Raw genomic sequence first — 19,871 nt, 5'->3', positions numbered from 1 at the left:
TGGCTGTAGGTGGCTCCACTTCAGCCCCGAGCCCTGCAGCACAGCAGATAGGAGGAAATGGAGCTTCACTCTTGGCTTTTTGAAGTAGCTTTACACTTTCCATCCCATGGCCTGCTCCTGTGTGGGTGGAGAGGTCAGGATTTCCTGCTGGGGATTGTGGACCTGGCTGTGCTTCTGCTGCACAGAGTGAAAGCTGCCTCCCTGGGGGCTCACTCAGGCCACTGTGAGAGCTCCAAGGCAGCTCCTCTGTCACCTGCCTCCCTAAGCAGTGTTTCTCAGTCACCTCTGTGCCAAGGAGTCCTCTCCTGCCAGCTCCTGCTATTCCCTGGCAGTTCATGGGTTGAAACTGAGCCTTGTGAAGCTGGAATTGCTTGGCCCTGGTGGGACAGCTCCAGCCTGCACTGGGCTAGGATGCAAGGAAGCATCAGCAAACAGCTCTTTTCCTGTCCCAGCTGCCAAAAGGCTTCTTTCTGCTGTTCAACTCCACCAAAGCACACAGAGAGCTCCTCTGGGTCTGCACTAACTCTGCTCTCCAGGGCTGCTGCTTCCCTTCAGGCTGGAAGGTGGACAAGACTTGGCCAAGATGCTAATCACATCACTCTGAAGTCTCCTCTGCTGGCAGGAGAGAAGCACCAGGATGGCAGACTGGATCTGAGCAGCCACTGCATGGGGATTAAACCCATCACCCCTAGGGGTCCTGTCAGACCACCCAGTGCAGGTAGGGCTGTAGCTGACCCTCACCTACAAAAGGGTTGTGCCAGTTTGCAACACTTCAAGCTGCAGGAGCAGCAGAGGTCCTTCCCCCACTCCCAGCTGAGGCTTTGCTCCCTGTTGAAGTAGATTCCAGTGGCTGGGTGAGGAACATCAGCTTTATTGAGCAGGGCTTGGCCTGCAGCCCTCCCTCCTGGCATGCAGAAACTGCTGAGGGGAAAAACAGGACCACAGCTGAAGATGATGCAGGGCAAGAGCTGAGTTGAGGGCAGAACTGTGGCAGCTGGAGCTGTGGATCCACTGTGGAGACTTCCAGCAGCTGCAGAACTCTGGAGAGTGGTCTCAGACCTCTGCAGAAAGAGCTTCTAGAGGTGAAAGAAGTACCCTGCTTTGAGCCACCCCCCAGCAAAACCAGAGGGCTGGGCTTGTACCCTTCAAATGCCACTGCCAGCTGAGTGGGAGTGAAGAGTTTAGTCCTGGCACCTCCACCTGCCACTCTGAACCTGTTAGAGTGGCTCCAGCCTGGGACACAATCCCTGTGCCTGCCAGGTCTGGTTGCTGAGGGAGGGACCCCCACTCGCTGTGCCAGCAGTGCACATCTGCCCTCCTCCAGCAGCTGCTGTCAGCTCTCAGCTTGCTGCAGGCCTAAGGGAGGGGGCAGCTGTGCTCAGGTGAGGCCACCCAAGGCCACTGGAACTGTGGTGATGTAGAGGTAGCTAAAAAGTCAGATGCCCTGAGGGTAGGGGACTCAGCTTTGATCCTGCTGCTGAGAGGAGCTGGCCAAAGGTGCCCTTCCCTTCCTGAGCAGCTGCAGGCAGTGCCCTTCCAGGGCCAGGCAGGTTTCTAGCCCAGCAGCTCCAGCACCTGGTGCAAGATCCTCTTCTGGCCGTAGCGCACATGCAGAGCTTGCTGCTCCCTGCCACTCAGCTTCTCAAAGGCCTCCTTGTTGTCCAGCAGCTCCTGCTCTGCTCTCAGGTCTGACCTGTAGGACTCCAGGGTCAGCAGCACACTGTCATAGAGGAGCTTCTTGCATGGGGCTTTCAGTTTGGAGAGAGCCTCGTTGGAAAGGGTGGGGCTCTCCTCTTCCTCGCTGTCATCCTCCCAGCCAGCCTGGGCCTTGTACTCCTTGAACTCTTCTGCTGACATGCAGAGCACCTGGGGGCAGCCAGGCAGAGAGAGAGCACCTCAGGCCCTCCCTGCTGCACAGCACTGAGGCCAGGCCCAGGTGCAGCTCAGGAGCTGTCCCTTAGTGGCACTGAAGGCCAAGGTAGAACTGCCTTAGAATCACAGAACCAAGCAGGCTGGAAGAGAGCTGCAGGCTCAGCCAGCCCAACCTAGCACCCAGCCCTGCCCAACCAACCACACCATGGCACTCAGTGCCAACCTAGCACCCAGCCCTGCCCAACCAAACCACACCATGGCACTCAGTGCCAACCTAGCACCCAGCCCCGCCCAAACAACCAGAGCATGGCACTCAGTACCAACCTAACACCCAGCCCTGCCCAAACAACCACACCGTGGCACTCAGTGCCAACCTGGCACCCAGCCCTGCCCAAACAACCACACCATGGCACTCAGTGCCAACCTAGCACCCAGCCCTGCCCAACCAACCACACCATGGCACTCAGTGCCAACCTAGCACCCTGCCCAAACAACCACACCATGGCATTCAGTGCCCAGCCAGCCTTGGCTCCAACCCCTCCAGCCACGGCCACTCCACCACCTCCCTGGGCAGCCCATGCCAGTGCCAATCACTCTCTCTGCCAGCAGCTTCCTCTTCACAGCCAGCCCACACCTGCCCTTCCACTGCTTCAGCCTGGGACCCCTTCTGCTGCTGCTGCCTGCCTGGCACCAGAGCCCAACCCCACCTGGCTACAGCCTCCCTGCAGGCAGCTGCAGGCAGCAATCAGCTCTGCCCTGAGCCTCCTCTGCTGCAGCCTGCACCCCCCTAGCTCCATGAGGTGGTTGTGCAGAACAGGAGCAAAGCTGAGTGCTGGCAACAGGCTCCAAAGGCATCTGGGCTGCTGCCTGCCCTGCTGCAGCAGCTCTCTACAACAGCAGGAGGCCCAGAGCCATTCAGGGCCAGCTCCTAAGTGCAGGTGGGAGGCAGGACCAGCTCCTGGAGCCTGGGAGCCTTAGTGCCAAAATGCCTCTCTGCTTGCTCCCCCTTGGCTGAGCCTCTTGGCAGGCTGCTCTGCACTTCCTTGTGGAGCTCTTCCAGGTGGCAGTGCTTACCTTCAGGGTCATGGACAGCTCTTCCTCTGTCAGGACCTCATCCCAGCCCAGCACGAAGGCACCTTCCTCCCCCACCATCTCCAGCTGGCACAACAAGTCCCACTGCTCCCTGACCAGCTGCTGCTCTGCTTCACTTTTGGCACCTGGTTGGAAGAGAGGCAGAGCTGCAAGCTCAGCTTGAGGAGCAGTGGAGGTGGGTGGCTGTGCATGGGGAAGGGGAACAGGCAGCAGGAAAGAGGGCTGCAGCCCCAGCAGTGCTGTGGGACAGGCTCAGTGAGCCTGCTGGCCTTGAGCCCTGGTTCCCTGCATCACTGCTGAACGAGAGGGAGAGCTGGAGCCAGCTCCAAGGAGCCCTGCTGCTGCTGAAAGGGCCTCTAAAAAAGGTGGGGACAGAGTTCTGTGCAGGGCCTGTGGTGCCAGGCCAAGGGGGGATGGTTTGAACTGCAAGAGGGAGACTCAGAGTGCAGAGAAGGGAGAAATGTTTGGCACTGAGGGTGGGGGGAGCCTGGCCCAGGCTGCCCAGAGAGGTGAGAGCTGCCCCCTGGCTGGCACCATGAGGTCGTTTGTGGCTGTGAGCAGCCTGCTCTGGCTGCAGCTGTCCCTGCTGAGTGCAGGGGGTTGGAGTGGGTGAGCTTTCAGGTCCCTTCCCACCCAGCCCAGCCTGGTTCTGTGCTGCCCCAGGGGTGGCACTCACGCTGCAGCGCTGCCCTGCGCAGCGTCACCATCTGGACGTCGGCAGTGTCGTTGGTGTTGCCAGGGTATGGCTCTGCAAAGCCATACATGTGCAGCAGCTGCCAGTTGGCCATCTGCCCATAGGTGTTGAAGATCTCCTGGCCCTTGCCCACAGGCCGGGTGCTGACCATCTGCAAGCATTGCTGCAAGACAGCAGAGGCGCTCAGAGCTGTGGCGGTGCCACCACTCGGGCACAAGGCCTTCCCCGTGGGCTCAGGTGCCCCTGAGCTCTTCCTAACCACAGCCAGGGATGCAGAGCAGGACAGCTCTGCACTGAGACCCAGGCCCACCCTGCCAGCTTGAGCAGTGCTGCTCTGGCTTCAGAGCCAGCCTTGTCTTGCCACCACTGCCAGGCAGGGAGGACACAGACCAGATGCTGCCTGGGTTCAGAGCCAGCCTTGTCTTGCCACCACTGCCAGGCAGGGAGGACCCAGACCAGATACTGCTCTGGGTTCAGAGCCAGCCTTGCCTTGCCACCACTGCCAGGCAGGGAGGACACAGACCTGATGCTGCCTGGGTTCAGAGCCAGCCTTGCCTTGCCACCACTGCCAGGTAGGGAGGACACAGACCAGATGCTGCCTGGGTTCAGAGCCAGCCTTGCCTTGCCACCACTGCCAGGCAGGGAGGACACAGACCAGATGCTGCCTGGGTTCAGAGCCAGTCTTGCCACCACTGCCAGGCAGGGAGGACACAGACCAGATGCTGCCTGGGTTCAGAGCCAGCCTTGCCTTGCCACCTCTGCCAGGCAGGGAGGACCCAGGCCCAGCTGCTGCCTGGCACAGCCCCTCTGCACTCACAGGAGTGTACTCCAGGTTGGCATTGTGGTTGGCCACATGGTTCAGCATATCTGCCACTGGGACCATCATCGGGGGATTGGGACCTTTCTCATCTTCATCTTCCTCCTCCAAAGGCTCCTGAAAGCTAAGACAAGGGAGATGAAGACAAGCACAGGGCAAGCTTCACACCCTGGACTCGGGGTCCTGGCACAGCTGCAGCCTTCAAGGAACACAACCTCTGAGCCTTCTGCTGTGCTCCTGGGCAGAGCTTTCCCTTCTCACCTGTAGGCCATGACGAAGGCCACCAGCTGCTTGTACAGCTCCAGGGTGTGCACCTTGGGGTCAAAGATGTCAGGGTGGGACTCCATGAAAGGCAGGATGATGGAGCTGTACTCCAGGTGGATGTTGGCAAGGTCCTTGTCCACAGCTTCGGGGATGCCTGTGCCCTGCAGGAGCCTCGTCCTCTCCTCCTCAGGCCTGGTGCAAGACAGAGCAAGCTTCCAGCTCCCACCTGCCCCAGGGAAAAGGGCCAAGAAACTCTGCCCAGAGCTGAGCTCTTGCTGCTCTCCAGCTTCATGGCCTCTGCCTAAAGCCAGCTCCAGCCCCAAGAAGAGCCCTCGGTGACCTCAGCGACCTGAGGGCTGCAGCACACAGCAGGGCCCCATCCAGCCCCCCGGCTGCAGGGGTGGGTGGGCAGCCCCTGCCCTGCCCCTGCCCTGCCCCCAGCCACCCCCCAGCCCCTCACCAGAACATGGGGTGGTCCAAGCTGCTGAAGTCCTGCCAGAGGGAGAAGTAAGGCTGCCACCAGGAGCTGCTGGCTGTGTACTCGTGCAGCAGGGCCAGCAGGAGAGGCACCCAGCCAGACTGGCTCTGCAGGGACTCCTGGGCTGAGGGGACAGAGACAAAGCTCAAGTGCTGCTCCTCTGCCCCAGCAGCTGCAGCCTGCCACGACAAGCACCAGCAAGAGAGAGTGACTGGCATTGGAATGGGCTGTCCAGGGAGGTGCTGGAGTCACTGTCCCTGGAGGTGCTGAAGCCAAGCCTGGCTGGGGCACTTAGTGCCATGGTGTGGTTGGTTGGGCAGGGCTGGGTGCTACGTTGGCACTGAGTGCCATGGTGTGGTTGTTTGGGCAGGGCTGGGTGCTAGGTTGGCACTGAGTGCCATGGTGTGGTTGTTTGGGCAGGGCTGGGTGCTAGGTTGGCACTGAGTGCCATGGTGTGGTTGGTTGGGCAGGGCTGGGTGCTAGGTTGGCACTGAGTGCCATGGTGTGGTTGGTTGGGCAGGGCTGGGTGCTAGGTTGGCACTGAGTGCCATGGTGTGGTTGGTTGGGCAGGGCTGGGTGCTAGGTTGGCACTGAGTGCCATGGTGTGGTTGGTTGGGCAGGGCTGGGTGCTAGGTTGGCACTGAGTGCCATGGTGTGGTTGTTTGGCCAGGGCTGGGTGCTAGGTTGGCACTGAGTGCCATGGTGTGGTTGTTTGGGCAGGGCTGGGTGCTAGGTTGGCACTGAGTGCCATGGTGTGGTTGTTTGGGCAGGGCTGGGTGCTAGGTTGGCACTGAGTGCCATGGTGTGGTTGGTTGGGCAGGGCCGGGTGCTAGGTTGGCTGAGCCTGGAGCTCTCTGCCAGCCTGCTTGGCTCTGTGACACTGACTGGTATTGGCTCTAGGACAGGAGAGTGAGGCCAGCAGCCAGCCCAGGCCCCTGTATGGCACTGCTGAGGCCATACCTGGAATGCTGGGTTAGGTTTCAAGCCTCTCACCCCAAGAAGGGCACCGAGGGGCTGGAGCCATGCAGGGCAAGGGCAACACCGCTGGGGCAGGGGCTGGAGAGCAGGGCTGGGGGAGGAGCAGCTGGGGGAGACCTCCTCCCCCTCGGGGAGCCAGAGAGAGCAGGCTGGGGTGAGGGGGGGTCGGGAAACCAGAGGCAGAACCAAGGGCCAATGGCCTGCAGCTGTGCCAGGGCAGGGCCAGGGTGGCCATGGGCAATGACTTCTTCCCTGCCACGGCTGCCAGGGCGGCGGTGGAGGCTCCACGCCCGCAGGGGGTCAAAGCCCTGCAGCTGAGATGCCAGGAGCCACGGCCCAGGGGTGCCACGGCCCAGGGGTGCCACGGCCCAGGGGTGCCACGGCCCAGGGGTGCCACGGCCCAGGGGTGCCACGGCCCAGGGGTGCCACGGCCCAGGGGTGCCCTGGCAGAGCTGGGTTCAGGGCTGCCCTCGATGCTTTCCAAAGCCATTTCCAACCCAAACGATTCTCTCGGTGCCTGTCCCGTGCTGCTGGGAGCTGCTGCCAGGGCTGAGCCAGACCCCAGCGCCCTCCCCGCTCCGTCCCGCCCCCGCTGCAGCAGGCTCCAGCGCCCACCCCAGAGCCGAGGCTGCCCGAGCAGCGCTGGCGCTCACCGTCCCGCAGCAGGCCGCGGATGGCGCTGGTGTGCTGGGACAGCAGCGCGGAGCGGGGCACGGAGAACAGGACCTCTCCCGCCGGCAGCTCCTCGGCGGCCAGCAGCCCGTACCCGGCCACGGCGCCCTCCCGGCACAGCCGCACCTGCGGGGAGAGCGCAGCCGTGAGGGGAGCAGCGGCGGGGGGCAGGGCCCGGCCCGGCCCGGTCCCCTCTGCCTCACCTTGGGGCTGAGCCGCACCCCGGCCCGCCCGCACCACGCCAGGAACCTGCCGACGGCATCGGCGCTGCCCTGCCCCGGGGCACCGCTACCGGCGGCCGCCTGCGGAGGGAAGCAGGGGGGGAGTCAGGAGGGGAGTCGGGCGGGGCAGCGGCGGCCGCCCCCAGCACCGGCAGCCCCCAGCGCCCCGACCGAGGGCCCCGAGCTCGGCGCCAGCCCTGCGGCGCCCCCGGCCGCGTCCCGCCGCTACCCTGCGCCGCTTGGCCGCCGCCGCCATGGCAGCGAGCACCGGGGCCGCCCCACGTGATCGCCTCACGTGGTCCCCGCCGCGCGGACGGCGGCCGCCGGGGGACAGAAAGCGGCGGAGGAAGCGCGAGCGAGAACGCGCCCGGGCGGAGCTGTCCTGCAGCCGCTGCTGGGAGCCTGCGGAGCCTGAAGGCGTTTGGGCAGCGCAGGGTGGAGCTCAGTGCGGGCTGCTGGGGCCTCCCGGAGCGGTGGTGGAGGGCAGAGGCCAAGGGGATGAGAGTGAAGAAGGCCAAGGGCAGGTTGTGCACTTTGGCCACAGCAGCCCCAAGCAGCAGTGCAGGCTGGGGCCAGAGGGGCTGAGAGCAGGCAGGCAGAGAGGGCCCTGGGGGTGCTGTGAGAGAGCAGCTGCAGAGGAGGCAGCAGTGTGCCCAGGTGGGCAGCAGAGCCAGTGGCAGCCTGGGCTGGCTGAGGAGCAGTGTGGGCAGCAGGAGAAGGGAGGTTCTTGTGCCCCTGTGCCCAGCCCTGCTCAGGCCAGCCCTGGAGTGCTGTGTCCAGCTGTGGGCTCCTGAATTGCAGAGAGCTGCTGAGGTGCTGGAAGGTGCTGAGAGAAGGGCAGCAAGGCTGGGGAGGGGCCTGGAGCACAGCCCTGTGAGGAGAGGCTGAGGGAGCTGGGGGGGTGCAGGCTGCAGCAGAGGAGGCTCAGGGCAGAGCTGATTGCTGCCTGCAGCTGCCTGCAGGGAGGCTGTAGCCAGGTGGGGTTGGGCTCTGGTGCCAGGCAGGCAGCAGCAGCAGAAGGGGCCCCAGGCTGAAGCTGTGTCAGGGCAGGTGTGGGCTGGCTGTGAGGAGGAAGCTGCTGGCAGAGAGAGTGATTGGCACTGGCATGGGCTGCCCAGGGAGGTGGTGGAGTGGCCGTGGCTGGAGGGGTTGGAGCCAAGGCTGTCTGGGCACTGAGTGCCATGGTGTGGTTGTTTGGGCAGGGCTGGGTGCTAGGTTGGCCCTGAGTGCCATGGTGTGGTTGGTTGGGCAGGGCTGGGTGCTAGGTTGGCACTGAGTGCCATGGTGTGGTTGATTGGGCAGGGCTGGGTGCTAGGTTGGCACTGAGTGCCATGGTGTGGTTGTTTGGGCAGGGCTGGGTGCTAGGTTGGCACTGAGTGCCATGGTGTGGTTGATTGGGCAGGGCTGGGTGCTAGGTTGGCACTGAGTGCCATGGTGTGGTTGTTTGGGCAGGGCTGGGTGCTAGGTTGGCACTGAGTGCCATGGTGTGGTTGTTTGGGCAGGGCTGGGTGCTAGGTTGGCACTGAGTGCCATGCTCTGGTTGGTTGGGCTGTGTGGTGGTGCAGCAGCAGAGCCACCCCACTGCAGCAGGGTTCAACGCAGCAGGCTCTGATTCATCAGCTCACAGCCCTTGCACTGCCCAGCTCTGATCTGCCTGTCACAGCCTTGGCACTGCCCAGCTCTGATCTGCCTGTCACAGCCTTGGCACTGCCCAGCTCTGATCTGCCTGTCACAGCCTTGGCACTGCCCAGCTCCGATCTGCCCTTCACAGCCTTGGCACTGCCCAGCTCTGATCTGCCTTTCACAGCCTTGGCACTGCCCAGCTCTGATCTGCCTGTCACAGCCTTGGCACTGCCCAGCTCCGATCTGCCCTTCACAGCCTTGGCACTGCCCAGCTCTGATCTGCCTTTCACAGCCTTGGCACTGCCCAGCTCCGATCTGCCTTTCACAGCCTCGGCACTGCCCAGCTCTGATCTGCCTGTCACAGCCTTGGCACTGCCCAGCTCTGATCTGCCTGTCACAGCCTCTGCACTGCCCAGCTCCGATCTGCCCTTCACAGCCTTCCCGAGGCTCGTGGTCGCTGCTCTCTTCTTAATGAAGCTAATTAGCGCACGGGAGGTGTCTAAGGGCCCCCACGGGGTTCTCTACGGGACCAGGCTCCCCCTGTGGCTCTTCCCCTCCCCCACTGCCCTCTCCATCAGCGTTCGAGGCGCAGCTTTAATCTTCTCCACGCCCTTGTGAGCCAGGCCGGGCTGGCAGGGTGGGTCCCCGAGGGGCAGAGGATCTCAGGGCTCTGCTTTACATCTTCCCCAGACCCCCATGGGCTGAGCCTGGCAGGGGCTGAGCCTGGCAGCGGCTGAGGCTGGCAGGGGCTGGCAGCGTGGCTGAGCAGGCTGAGGAGCCAGCGCTGGCTGCTGGGAAAGTCAGTTCAAAGCCCTCTGCTGCCACCGGTGTACTATTTTCCTGGCCTGATGGGGTTCTCCTCTTCTTGCTGCTCCTCATCATCATCATCATCATCATCATCATCATCATCATCGTCATCATCAATCCTGCCTTTTGTCTGTCCCCAGGAAGATAAATCTTCTGCTGCATCACCTCCCCCCCCCCCCCCCCCCCCCAGTGAGGTAGCAGGGCAGGCAGAGCCCCTGGTGCTGTGCCTCCTCCTGGGAGGATGTCCTCTGCCGTGGTGGCCTCACTGGGGTACTGTGGGGGTGGAAGAGGCCAGAACGAGCCTCCATGGCAGGTGCAGTGAGGTGGGGTCCTCATAGCCTGTCCAGAGCATCCCCCAGAGGGCCTGGACGTGAGCCTGGATAGCTCAGTTGGGAGAGCATCAGACTTTTAATCTGAGGGTCCAGGGTTCAAGCCCCTGTTCAGGCGAAGCCTTTTATCGTTTAGGAGCTCAGGGGCAGGAGCAGCTCCTCCTGGGCTAGGGCTGCAGGGAGGGAGGTGTGAATGGAGGGGCAGGAGCAGCTCCTCCTGGGCTGGGGCTGCAGGGAGGGAGGTGTGAATGGAGGGGCAGGAGCAGCTCCTCCTGGGCTGGGGCTGCAGGGAGGGAGGTGTGAATGGAGGGGCAGGAGCAGCTCCTCCAGGGCTGGGGCTGCAGGGAGGAAGGTGTGAATGGAGGGGCAGGAGCAGCTCCTCCTGGGCTGGGGCTGCAGGGAGGGAGGTGTGAATGGAGGGGCAGGAGCAGGAGCAGCTCCTCCTGGGCTGGGGCTGCAGGGAGGGAGGTGTGAATGGAGGGGCAGGAGCAGCTCCTCCTGGGCTGGAGAGGGAGGGAGGGAGGTGTGGAGGGCAGGAGCAGCTCCTCCTGGGCTGGAGAGGGAGGGAGGGAGGGAGGGAGGGAGGGAGGTGTGGAGGGCAGGAGCAGCTCCTCCTGGGCTGGAGAGGGAGGGAGGGAGGGAGGGAGGGAGGTGTGGAGGGCAGGAGCAGCTCCTCCTGGGCTGGAACTGCAGGGAGGCAGGTGTGAATGGAGGGGCAGGGGGCTGCAGGGAGGGAGGTGTGAATGGAGGGGCAGGAGCAGCTTCTCCTAGGCTGGGGCTGCAGGGAGGAAGGTGTGAATGGAGGGGTAGGAGCAGCTCCTCCTGGGCTTGGGGCTGCTGGGGGTGTGCAGGGAGGGAGGTGTAAATGGAGGGGCAGGAGCAGCTCCTTCTGGGCTGGGGCTGCCGGGGGTGTGCAGGGAGGGAGGTGTGAATGGAGGGGCAGGAGCAGCTCCTCCTGGGCTGGGGCTGCAGGGAGGCAGGTGTGAATGGAGGGGCAGGAGCAGCTCCTCCTGGGCTGGGGCTGCAGGGGGTGTGAAGGGAGGGAGGTGTGAATGGAGGGGCAGGAGCAGGAGCAGCTCCTCCTGGGCTGGAGCTGCAGGGAGGGAGGTGTGAATGGAGGGGCAGGAGCAGCTCCTTCTGGGCTGGGGCTGCAGGGAGGCAGGTGTGAATGGAGGGGCAGGAGCAGCTCCTCCTGGGCTTTGGGGCTGCTGGGGGTGTGCAGGGAGGGAGGTGTGAATGCAGGGGCAGGAGCAGCTCCTCCTGGGCTGGGGCTGCAGGGGGTGTGCAGGGAGGGAGGTGTGATGGAGGGAGCAAGCGGACCGGACCAGACCGGGAGAAGCCAGGGCTGGACAGAAGAACTGGGTGGAATTCGGGGGCTTAAAGGTGGCCTCTGACCAGTAGCCCCCATCGGGCACCCTGAGCACCTCCCTCCCCTTCCATCCAGCCCCCCCCTGGTTACCTCCATGTCCTTTCCTCTGCTCCCAAGCACACCAAAAGCATCCCGATGCTCCCCAGCACCCTAAGGCACCTTTGGGTGTTCCTCACCCATATCCTTATTCCCTTCTGTGCCCCCAAGAGCTCCATTGATGGGTCCCACACAGGACAAAACTCCCTCTGCAGCCCTGCCAGGCTGCCCCGAGCCTCACCGAAGCTGCTCCCATTTGCCCTCCGTGCAGGGGCACAGGGGGCAGGGCTGAGGCTGCTCACAACACCCAGGGCAGTGCCCAAGCAGCCTTTGGCTGCGCACCTCGGCACGGGTGCCCACCCCGCGCTGTGCCAAGGCCCTTCTGGGCCCGGAGGGGTTTTCACAAGGAGACGTGGCCCCCACATCACCCACAGCTGCTTTTATTGGCCCCCATGGACCCTGCTTCCCCGCGGCTCCTGTCCCTGCCACACGCCGGCCCCAGCCCTCAGTCATTTCTTGCCAGCAAGAAAACAAAGAGAGAATAAATAGGAAGCTTATTTGCAAGGGAGGGGGGGATGGGGCGGGGGGGGAGGGGGGGGTGAGCCCCAGGGAAAGCCTCAGGCAGAGCTGTGCCAGGCCCAAGCCAAGGGATGGGCAGCAAGGATGGGGGTGGGAGAGGCTGCAGGCAGACAAGCGAACGGCCCACGCTGTGGGGGGGAAGGGTCGGGTCGGGGGTGGGGGGCTGGGTCCGGGGGGGGGGTTATAGCAATCTCTGTTGACTTACATTAAAATAGACTATTTAAAAAATTATTTCTAGTAGTTAAAAAAAAAAAACAAAACAACCAAACCAAAACCAAAGTTCCCTCCTGGCCTCCCCCCCAGCCCTGGCAGGGCCAACACAGCTGCCCTGGCAGCCGCGGGGCTGGGGGGACAGACCCCAGCCCACCTCATCCTCCTCACCACCGCCGCGGTGGGTGCCTGGGGTGGGCGTTAGTGATGGGGTTAGCAGGCACCACCACCGCGGGTGGTGAAGCAGGGGCACCGTGCCCACCACCCCCACGGCCGCTGCAGGGCAGTGGGCAGCCCGCGGGCCCCCCCGGGGTTAAATGACATGGCAGCAGTTGAACTGGCCGAGGGAGAGGAGGCTCTCCTTGGGGCCGGGGCGCAGGCGGAAGGCTAGAGCCTTCTCGCAGAGGGGGAACTGCAGGAGCCTGGCACGCAGGCTGCTGCCCTTCGCCTTGCCCGGGTCCAGCTTGATCCCGTTCTCCACACCCCCCTCGGTGCCCCCTAAGCTGCCCGCTGCCCGGCGGCCCGGGCTGGTGGGTGCCTCCTGCGCTGGGGGCTTGTCTGCGGGGCTGGTTTCTGCCCCCGGCCCCGCGGGGGCCCTGGCACAGCTGCCCGGCAGCGAGGGGAGGGCTCCTCCTTCCCTGCGGGACTGCGCCGAGCAGCCCTCGGGCTCCGTCTCCTCCTCCTCCGCCCTCCCTGCGGACTCCGCTCCCTCCCTCCGCAGCGCCAGGGGACCCCAGCCCCCGCTGGCCCCCTTGCCAGCCCAGGCAGCCCCTGGGCGCCCACCCTGGCTGCCCAGCTCGGCCCCCGGCCCCCACACCTCCCCGCGGCCGGGCAGGCGGCGGGAGCACAGGAAGGCTCTCATCTGCTCCTGGTTCAGGGAGCTGCTCTTCCTCTCCATGGCACTGGGCCTCCCTTCTTCCTCATCCTCCTCCTCCTCTTCCTCCTCGCAGATCTGCTGCAGGGCCGGGGTGCTCTTGGTGATGGTGGTGTCAACAGCGGGGACCTTCAGCAGGGTGCGGGGGGGCTGCCGGCTGCCATCGTCCGCTCTGGCGGGCAGAGGGGACAGGCGGGAGCCCGCGGCGAGGCCACCTGGAGCCTCTTTGAAGGGCAAGAGGCCGCTGGCACTGCCCGCCGGGCTGAACGTGTCCGATAGGTTGGTCCTGGGAAGAGGGAGGGATGGAGGTGCTGACACCCAGCCGAGAGGTGTCGCCAGGGCTGCGGCAGGGAAGGGGACCCAGCCGAGAGGCTGCCCTGGGGACCCGAGGCGGTGTGCAGCTCACCTGCTCTGCACCTCCTGGGCCAGGTTGTAGACGAGGCTGAGGCGGTGCCCCTGCTGCTCCTGCTTCTCCCGCAGCATCCTCTCGGCCAGCAGGAAGTAGGTGGCCGTGATGTGGTTGTAGCGATCAGCCTCCAGCGCCCTGCGGGCACCGAGGGACCCTGGTCAGCACCCAAGGGACCTGCTGGCAGGCAGCTCCCCCGAGGCCACTGCCTCAGCACCCTGCCACTCACTCCTGGATGGCGTCCCGGTCCGCGATGTTCCCGCACACCATGGCCTGCAGGATGATTTCGTGCTCCTCCTCCGACACCCGCTTGTGGGAGGTGAGGGGCAGCAGGCAGCGGCTGGCGGGGGATGGGTCCACCCCCTGCAGCCAGGCGTGGCCCTCGATCTGCTCCAGCGACGCTCGCTGCTTTGGGTCCCGCTGCAGCATCCTGGAGATGAGGCTGCAGGGAAAAGGGAGTGACACCGCAATGCCACAGCAGCGGCTGGACCCCCAACTCAGCAGTTCTACCCCCATGCCGCACCCCAGCTCCCAAACTCCACAGCTCTACCCTCGTTTCCCACCCCAGCTCCCAGACTCCACAGCTCTACCCTCGTTTCCCACCCCAGCTCCCAAACTCCACAGCTCTACCTCCATTTCCCACCCCAGCTCCCAAACTCCACAGCTCTACCTCCATTTCCCACCCCAGCTCCCAAACTCCACAGCTCTACCCTCGTTTCCCACCCCAGCTCCCAGACTCCACAGCTCCACCCTCGTTTCCCACCCCAGCTCCCAAACTCCACAGCTCTACCCTCATTTCCCACCCCAGCTCCCAAAGTCTGCAGCTCTACCTCCATTTCCCACCCCAGCTCCCAAACTCCACAGCTCTACCTCCATTTCCCACCCCAGCTCCCAAACTCCACAGCTCTACCCTCATTTCCCACCCCAGCTCCCAAACTCCACAGCTCTACCTCCATTTCCCACCCCAGCTCCCAAACTCCACAGCTCCACCCTCGTTTCCCACCCCAGCTCCCAAACTCCACAGCTCTACCTCCATTTCCCACCCCAGCTCCCAAACTCCACAGCTCCACCCTCATTTCCCACCCCAGCTCCCAAACTCCACAGCTCCACCCTCGTTTCCCACCCCAGCTCCCAAACTCCACAGCTCCACCCTCGTTTCCCACTCTGTCTCCCAGAGCCCCCCCGGGAGCGAGGCACCCCCTCCTGGGACTCCCAGCTGGGGTGCAGAGGTGCCGGGGGGGTCAGAGGTGCTTACTCCGCGCACTGTGCCGAGACGTGGGGGGGCACAGTGTAGCGGCAGTCCATGATCATGGTGAGGGTCTCGCTGTCGTTGGCCTCCTGGAAGGGGGGGTGGCCACACACCAGCATGTAGAGGATGACCCCCAGGCTCCAGATGTCTGCAAGAAGCAGCAGCAGTTCAGGCTGCACGCAGGAGAGAGCCCCAACTCCAGGCACCCCAGGGGGGGCCACATCACCAGCACTGATCCAGCAGAGACCAGTGCTCACTAGGAGGCTCCTTGGAGGTAACAGCTCCCAGGTCCTGCCCCACAGCCCCACCGCTGGGGCCCCACCCCCACAGCTCAAGCAGCTCGACCAGCTGAGTTGAGGTCTTACCCCTTTCCTAGGTAGGGACAGGGAGGCAGGCCACAAGCTCTGTCCCCTTGATCACCCACTCATGGCACTGTTTCATGCCACTGCCCAGCTTCCCAGTTCCCAAACAGACCCCATCACAACCATCCTGCCATTGGGCTGTGCCAGAGGGGGGCACCACGGTGATGGAACAGGCACACATCACCGATCCAGGCTCTCCAGACGCCTACAGCTGGAGTCCTGCTGCCTAGAGCCTCCTGCCCCTACTGAAGGTGTGGGCACCAGCCAGAGGGACAGGGACAGAGCCAGTGGCACCTGCACCTCCTGAGTGGAGCACAGCAGAAGGGATGGTTGAGGATGCTGAGCATGCCCCGGGGCTCTCCGCTTACACCTCCAGCTCCTCCAGCGCTGCCTGTGCTTGGGAGCCTCTGATCTGTGCCTCCTCCCTTCACCTCCCTTTGCAGAGCCACCAGGCCACCTCCCACCGCCCCCCAGGCCCCTCAGCCGCCGTCCCCTCGGCTTTTTCCGCTCAGGGCTCCTGGTTTGTTTGGCTGAATCTTCCTGTCCCGAATTCCAGCAGAGCTGGCTCGGGTCCTGCTTCCCTCCCACATCCCCTCTGCCCCGGCACAGTCTCTCGGTGTCTCCCTGCGGCCGGGGATGGTCTCCCCGGCCCCCCTGCACCGCGGGATGCTCCTCCCGGGCGCAGAGGGGGGAAGGCGCCGGCAGCCAGGGAGAGGAAGCAGCGTTCAGGGTGCGGATGGAGCGGAGGAAACTTTCTGAGCTCCCAAAGAGCAGCATCCCGAGCAGGTTTCCTTCCGGCATCGCCCCTCCCAGCCCGCCCCGGCGGATGCCGCGCCAGGCCCACGGCACGCTTGAGCCTCTTCTCCTCCTTGGCAGGACCCATTGCTCTGGGGGATCTTGGTGGGGGCAGGGCCCCCCCCCCCTGCAGCGGGGAGCTGAACGCCCAAGAGACAGGACTGCTCCCAGCGCCACCAGGGCGTGGGTGCTCCCAGGGGGGTTCGAGCGAAGCGGAGCCCAGGCAGCAAAGGACACGAGAGGGAGGGAGGGCGGGAGGGAGGGAGGCAGGTCCACGGCGGCGTCTCAGCGCCCTTACCGACAGCAGGGGCATCGTACTCATCCCCCAGCAGGATCTCGGGTGCCGAGTAGGCCAGCGAGCCACAGCTGGTGGTGAGCATCTTGCCGGGCTGGAAGCGGTTGCTGAAGCCGAAGTCGGTGAGCTTGACCACCCCCTGCTCCTGGAAGAAGACCACGTTCTCGGGCTTGAGGTCGCGGTGCACCACGTGGAGCTTGTGGCAGTAGGAGATGGCATGGACGATCTGGGCGAAGTAGTCCTTGGCCCGAGGCTCTGCCAGCCCGCCCTCGTGGCGCATGATGTGGTCGAACATGTCCCCGCCGTCGCCCAGCTCCAGGATGAGGTAGAGCTTGGTGTGGGTGTCGATCACCTCGTAGAGGCGCACCACGTTGGGGTGCTGCACCAGCTTCATGCAGCGCACCTCCTGCAGCAGCTGCCCGGCCGCCTCCCCCGCCAGCTTGCTCTTGTCGATCACTTTGACGGCCACCTGCTGCCCGGTGAAGACGTGGCGTGCCAGCTTCACCACCGCGAAGTGGCCCTTGCCCAGCGTCCGCTCCAGGTCGTAGAGCCCCGCGATCTTCCCCTCGCCGCAGCCCGCTGCCCCTGCCATGCTGCCACCGTCAGGCGGGCACGGGCATCGGGCGCTGCGCAAGGCGGGCGCTGCGCAGAGGTGTGGCCTGGGGGATGGGGCACACATCAGTACAGGTCCGCCAGCACCCCGGGCACCAGGGTCCCCAGGGCATCAGAGTCCTCAGCCCCATGACACCAGGGTCCCCAGGGCAGCAGAGTCCTCAGCCCCATGACACCAGGGTCCCCAGGGCATCAGAGTCCTCAGCCCCATGACACCAGGGTCCCCAGGCCATCAGTGTCCCCAGCCCAATGACACCAGGATCCCCAGGACATCAGAGTCCGTAGACCCATGACATCAGGATCCCCAGGGCATCAGAGTCCCCAGCCCAATAACACCAGGGTCCCCAGGGCATCAGAGTCCCCAGCCCAATGACACCAGGGTCCCCAGGCCATCAGTGTCCCCAGCCCAATGACACCAGGATCTCCACAGCATCAGAGTCCTTAGACCCATGACATCAGGATCCCCAGGGCATCAGTGTCCCCAGCCCAATGACACCAGGATCCTCAGGGCATCAGTGTCCCCAGCCCCTGGGCACTACAATTCCCAGGACACCAGAGCCCCATCAGACTGGGCACCCCTCACTGCCCACACCCCACTCTCCAGGACCTGGGCATTCAGCTGTACTGCTGCTCTCAGTCCTCAGAACCCTGAACATCCAAATATCCACCTTCATGCCCTGGCACCCTAGGATACCCCAGTGCCCCCACAGCCGGGTCACCAGCATGCTGTGCCCCCCAGAATCCCATCCCCCAGCACCCCAGATACTCCCATATCCCCACCTCCACTCCCCTGCACACCAAGGACATCCTGATGCCATCACCTCCAGATCCCCAGCACGCTGGGTACCCCAATACCCTTACTTGCACTCCCCGGCATCTTGGGCACCCCCACGCTCCTACTTCCTGATCTCCAGCACCCTTGTCATCCCCATACTCCCACCTCCAACCCCCAGCAAGCTGGACACCCCCAAACCAGCCACCCCCAGGTCTCTGTCACCCTGAGCATCCCCATACGCCTTCCTCCAGCACCCTCGGTACCTCCGCATCGCCAGCCTCCAGCTCCACGGTACCCTGCGCACCCCAATGCCCTCATCTCTACCCCCAGCACCCCTGTCACCCCCATACTCCCACCCCAGGTCTCCAGCACCCTGAGCACCCCCACTTCCAGCCTCCATCACCCCAGCCCTCGAGGCACCCCAATACCCCAGCCCCCGAGGCACCCTCGTACCCTCGTTCCCCGACCCCCCAAGGACCCCAGGCCCGGTAACCCCGGGGCTGGAGCTGCGCTCACCAGGGCGGCGCAGCTGGGGCCGCCGGGGCTGCGGCTGCCCGGGTGTGCCCGCCCCGTGACGTCAGGGCGGCTCCGGCATCGCTCCTTAAAGGGGCCCTGGTCCTGCACCCCCACCCCAGCCTCCGCCGGGCGCTGAGATGGAGGGGATGCTCATCACACTTCCCCGGGGCTGATGCCGAGACAACGCTCATCGCAGCGCCCCCGGGACTGGAAAAAGGGCCGCGTTTATCACACACATTCCCCACACCGGGGCTGAGAACAGGGGGATGCTCATCACACCCCCCCACTGGGGCTGAGGACAGGGGGATGCTCATCACCCCCCCCCACACTGGGGCTGAGAACAGGGGGATGCTCATCACACACACCCCACCGGGGCTGAGGACGGGGGGATGCTCATCACACACACCCCCCACCGGGGCTGAGGACAGGGGGATGCTCATCACACCCCCCACCGGGGATGAGGACAGGGGGATGCTCATCACCCCCCCACACTGGGGCTGAGAACAGGGGGATGCTCATTACACACACCCCCCACCGGGGCTGAGGACAGGGGGATGCTCATCACACATACACACACTGGGACTGAGAACAGGGGGATGCTCATCACACACACTCCGAGGCTGAGAACAGAGGAGTGCTCATCACACCCCCCACCGGGGCTGAGAACAGGAGGATGCTCATCACACATACACACACTGGGGCTGAGAACAGGGGGATGCTCATCACACACATCCCCAGCCCTGGGGCTGAGAACAGGGGGATGCTCATCACACCCCCCACCGGGGCTGAGAACAGGAGGATGCTCATCACACATACACACACTGGGGCTGAGAACAGGGGGATGCTCATCACACACATCCTCCCTCCCCGGGTGGTACTCATCACTCCCGCCAGGGCTGAGGTCGGGACGATGCTCATCGCACCTCCCGGCAGCACGGCTCCCGGGAGCCCCACTTGCGGGCTCGGTGCGGCGGGGACTGCGCTGACGGTGATGAGGCTGCTAACGAGTTAAACGAGCCGCCCGCTCGCTTCCAGGAAGGCAGGACGAGCCCCTTGCCCTGGCTCATCTCCCCAGGGTCCCGTTCCGGGACGAGCTCTCACCCCGCTGTGCTCGTCCCCGGCCGTCTCTGCCGTGCCACCGACCCGCTCCCTCGCCCACTGCCGGCCGCGCAGCAGCCCCGGGCGGGGGGCAGAGCCCCGTCCCCGCTCGCCGTGAGCCCTCCTTTCCTGGAAGCGGCCCGGCGGGCGGGCGGCAGCCTCATTTAGCTCGTTACTGCCCGCCGAGCTGCCGCAGATTAAGAAGCTCTCAGCGCGGCCGCCCCCGGCCCTGCTAATGCGTTCCCGGCAGGCTCGGAGGGATGCAAACAGCCCCTAATGAGCTGGGCTGGGGACTCGCTCGGCGCTGCCAGCAGACAGCAGACAGGGGCAGCTTGGGCTGGGGTCCTGAGGCTCCCCTAGGCTGGGGGTGCAGGCTACTGCCAGAGGGACGGAGCTGGATGGGGCACTCAGCACCCACCCACACCGCAGGACTGGGGACGAAAGAGGGGCTGCAAACCTGCCCCTAGCACCGCTGGAGTCCTCACCCGGGCATGCTGCTGAGAGCTCCCCGCCCTGCCGTGCTGGGGCCAGCTCTGCAGTCCTCAGCTCAGCTCAGCACAGACAGGGACCTGGTGGAGCTGGGCCTGAGGGGGCAACGGCAGGGCTGGAAGGGCTCTGCTGTGAGGGCAGTTGGGCTTGCTTAGTCCGAAGAAGAGAAGGCTCCAGAGACCCCTCCCGGTGGCTTTGCAGTGATGAAAGAGGATGATGAGAAAGCTGGGGACAGACTTTTAAGCAGGTCCTGTTGTGCCAGGCCAAGGGGTGATGGTTTGAACCTCAAGAGGGAGATTGAGAGTGGAGAGAAGGGAGATTTGATACTGAGGGTGGGGAAAGCCTGGCCCAGGTTGTCC

General features: G+C 64.5%; 2 protein-coding genes and 1 non-coding gene across 4 annotated transcripts; 1 reads left to right on the top strand and 2 right to left on the bottom strand.

Moving 5' to 3' along the window:
- Window positions 1–851: 851 nt before the first annotated feature.
- Window positions 852–9,629, bottom strand: SETD6 (SET domain containing 6, protein lysine methyltransferase). The gene is made up of 10 exons (XM_064159816.1): window positions 9,545–9,629; window positions 7,318–7,499; window positions 7,071–7,184; window positions 6,849–6,993; window positions 5,200–5,341; window positions 4,737–4,931; window positions 4,476–4,599; window positions 3,641–3,821; window positions 2,947–3,089; window positions 852–1,866 (listed from the first exon to the last, which is right to left on the bottom strand). Exons 1-10 carry the CDS (start codon window positions 9,627–9,629, stop codon window positions 1,555–1,557), a joined length of 1,623 nt encoding a protein of 540 aa, XP_064015886.1. The 3' UTR covers window positions 852–1,554.
- A 263-nt stretch (window positions 9,630–9,892) lies between these two features.
- TRNAK-UUU (transfer RNA lysine (anticodon UUU)) lies at window positions 9,893–9,965 on the top strand. Its single transcript has one exon. It is a non-coding gene; the product is annotated as a tRNA-Lys (tRNA).
- Window positions 9,966–11,955: 1,990 nt separating this feature from the next.
- On the bottom strand, window positions 11,956–17,985 carry SNRK (SNF related kinase). Of its 2 annotated transcripts, none has more exons than XM_064160602.1 (6): window positions 17,926–17,985; window positions 16,026–16,681; window positions 14,577–14,718; window positions 13,551–13,763; window positions 13,322–13,459; window positions 11,956–13,201 (listed from the first exon to the last, which is right to left on the bottom strand). In XM_064160602.1, exons 2-6 carry the CDS (start codon window positions 16,612–16,614, stop codon window positions 12,355–12,357), a joined length of 1,929 nt encoding a protein of 642 aa, XP_064016672.1. In that variant the 5' UTR covers window positions 16,615–16,681; window positions 17,926–17,985; the 3' UTR covers window positions 11,956–12,354. The 2 variants fall into 2 exon arrangements, with proteins under 2 accessions (XP_064016672.1, XP_064016673.1); XM_064160603.1 differs by having other exon boundaries at window positions 17,863–17,929.
- Between the last annotated feature and the right edge of the window lie 1,886 nt (window positions 17,986–19,871).

Source organism: Pogoniulus pusillus, chromosome 20, assembly GCF_015220805.1.
Source record: "Pogoniulus pusillus isolate bPogPus1 chromosome 20, bPogPus1.pri, whole genome shotgun sequence".
Classification (NCBI taxonomy): Eukaryota; Metazoa; Chordata; class Aves; order Piciformes; family Lybiidae; genus Pogoniulus; species Pogoniulus pusillus.
The sequence above is the reverse complement of the archived record's forward strand: the minus strand, read 5'-3'. Positions and strand labels throughout refer to the sequence as shown.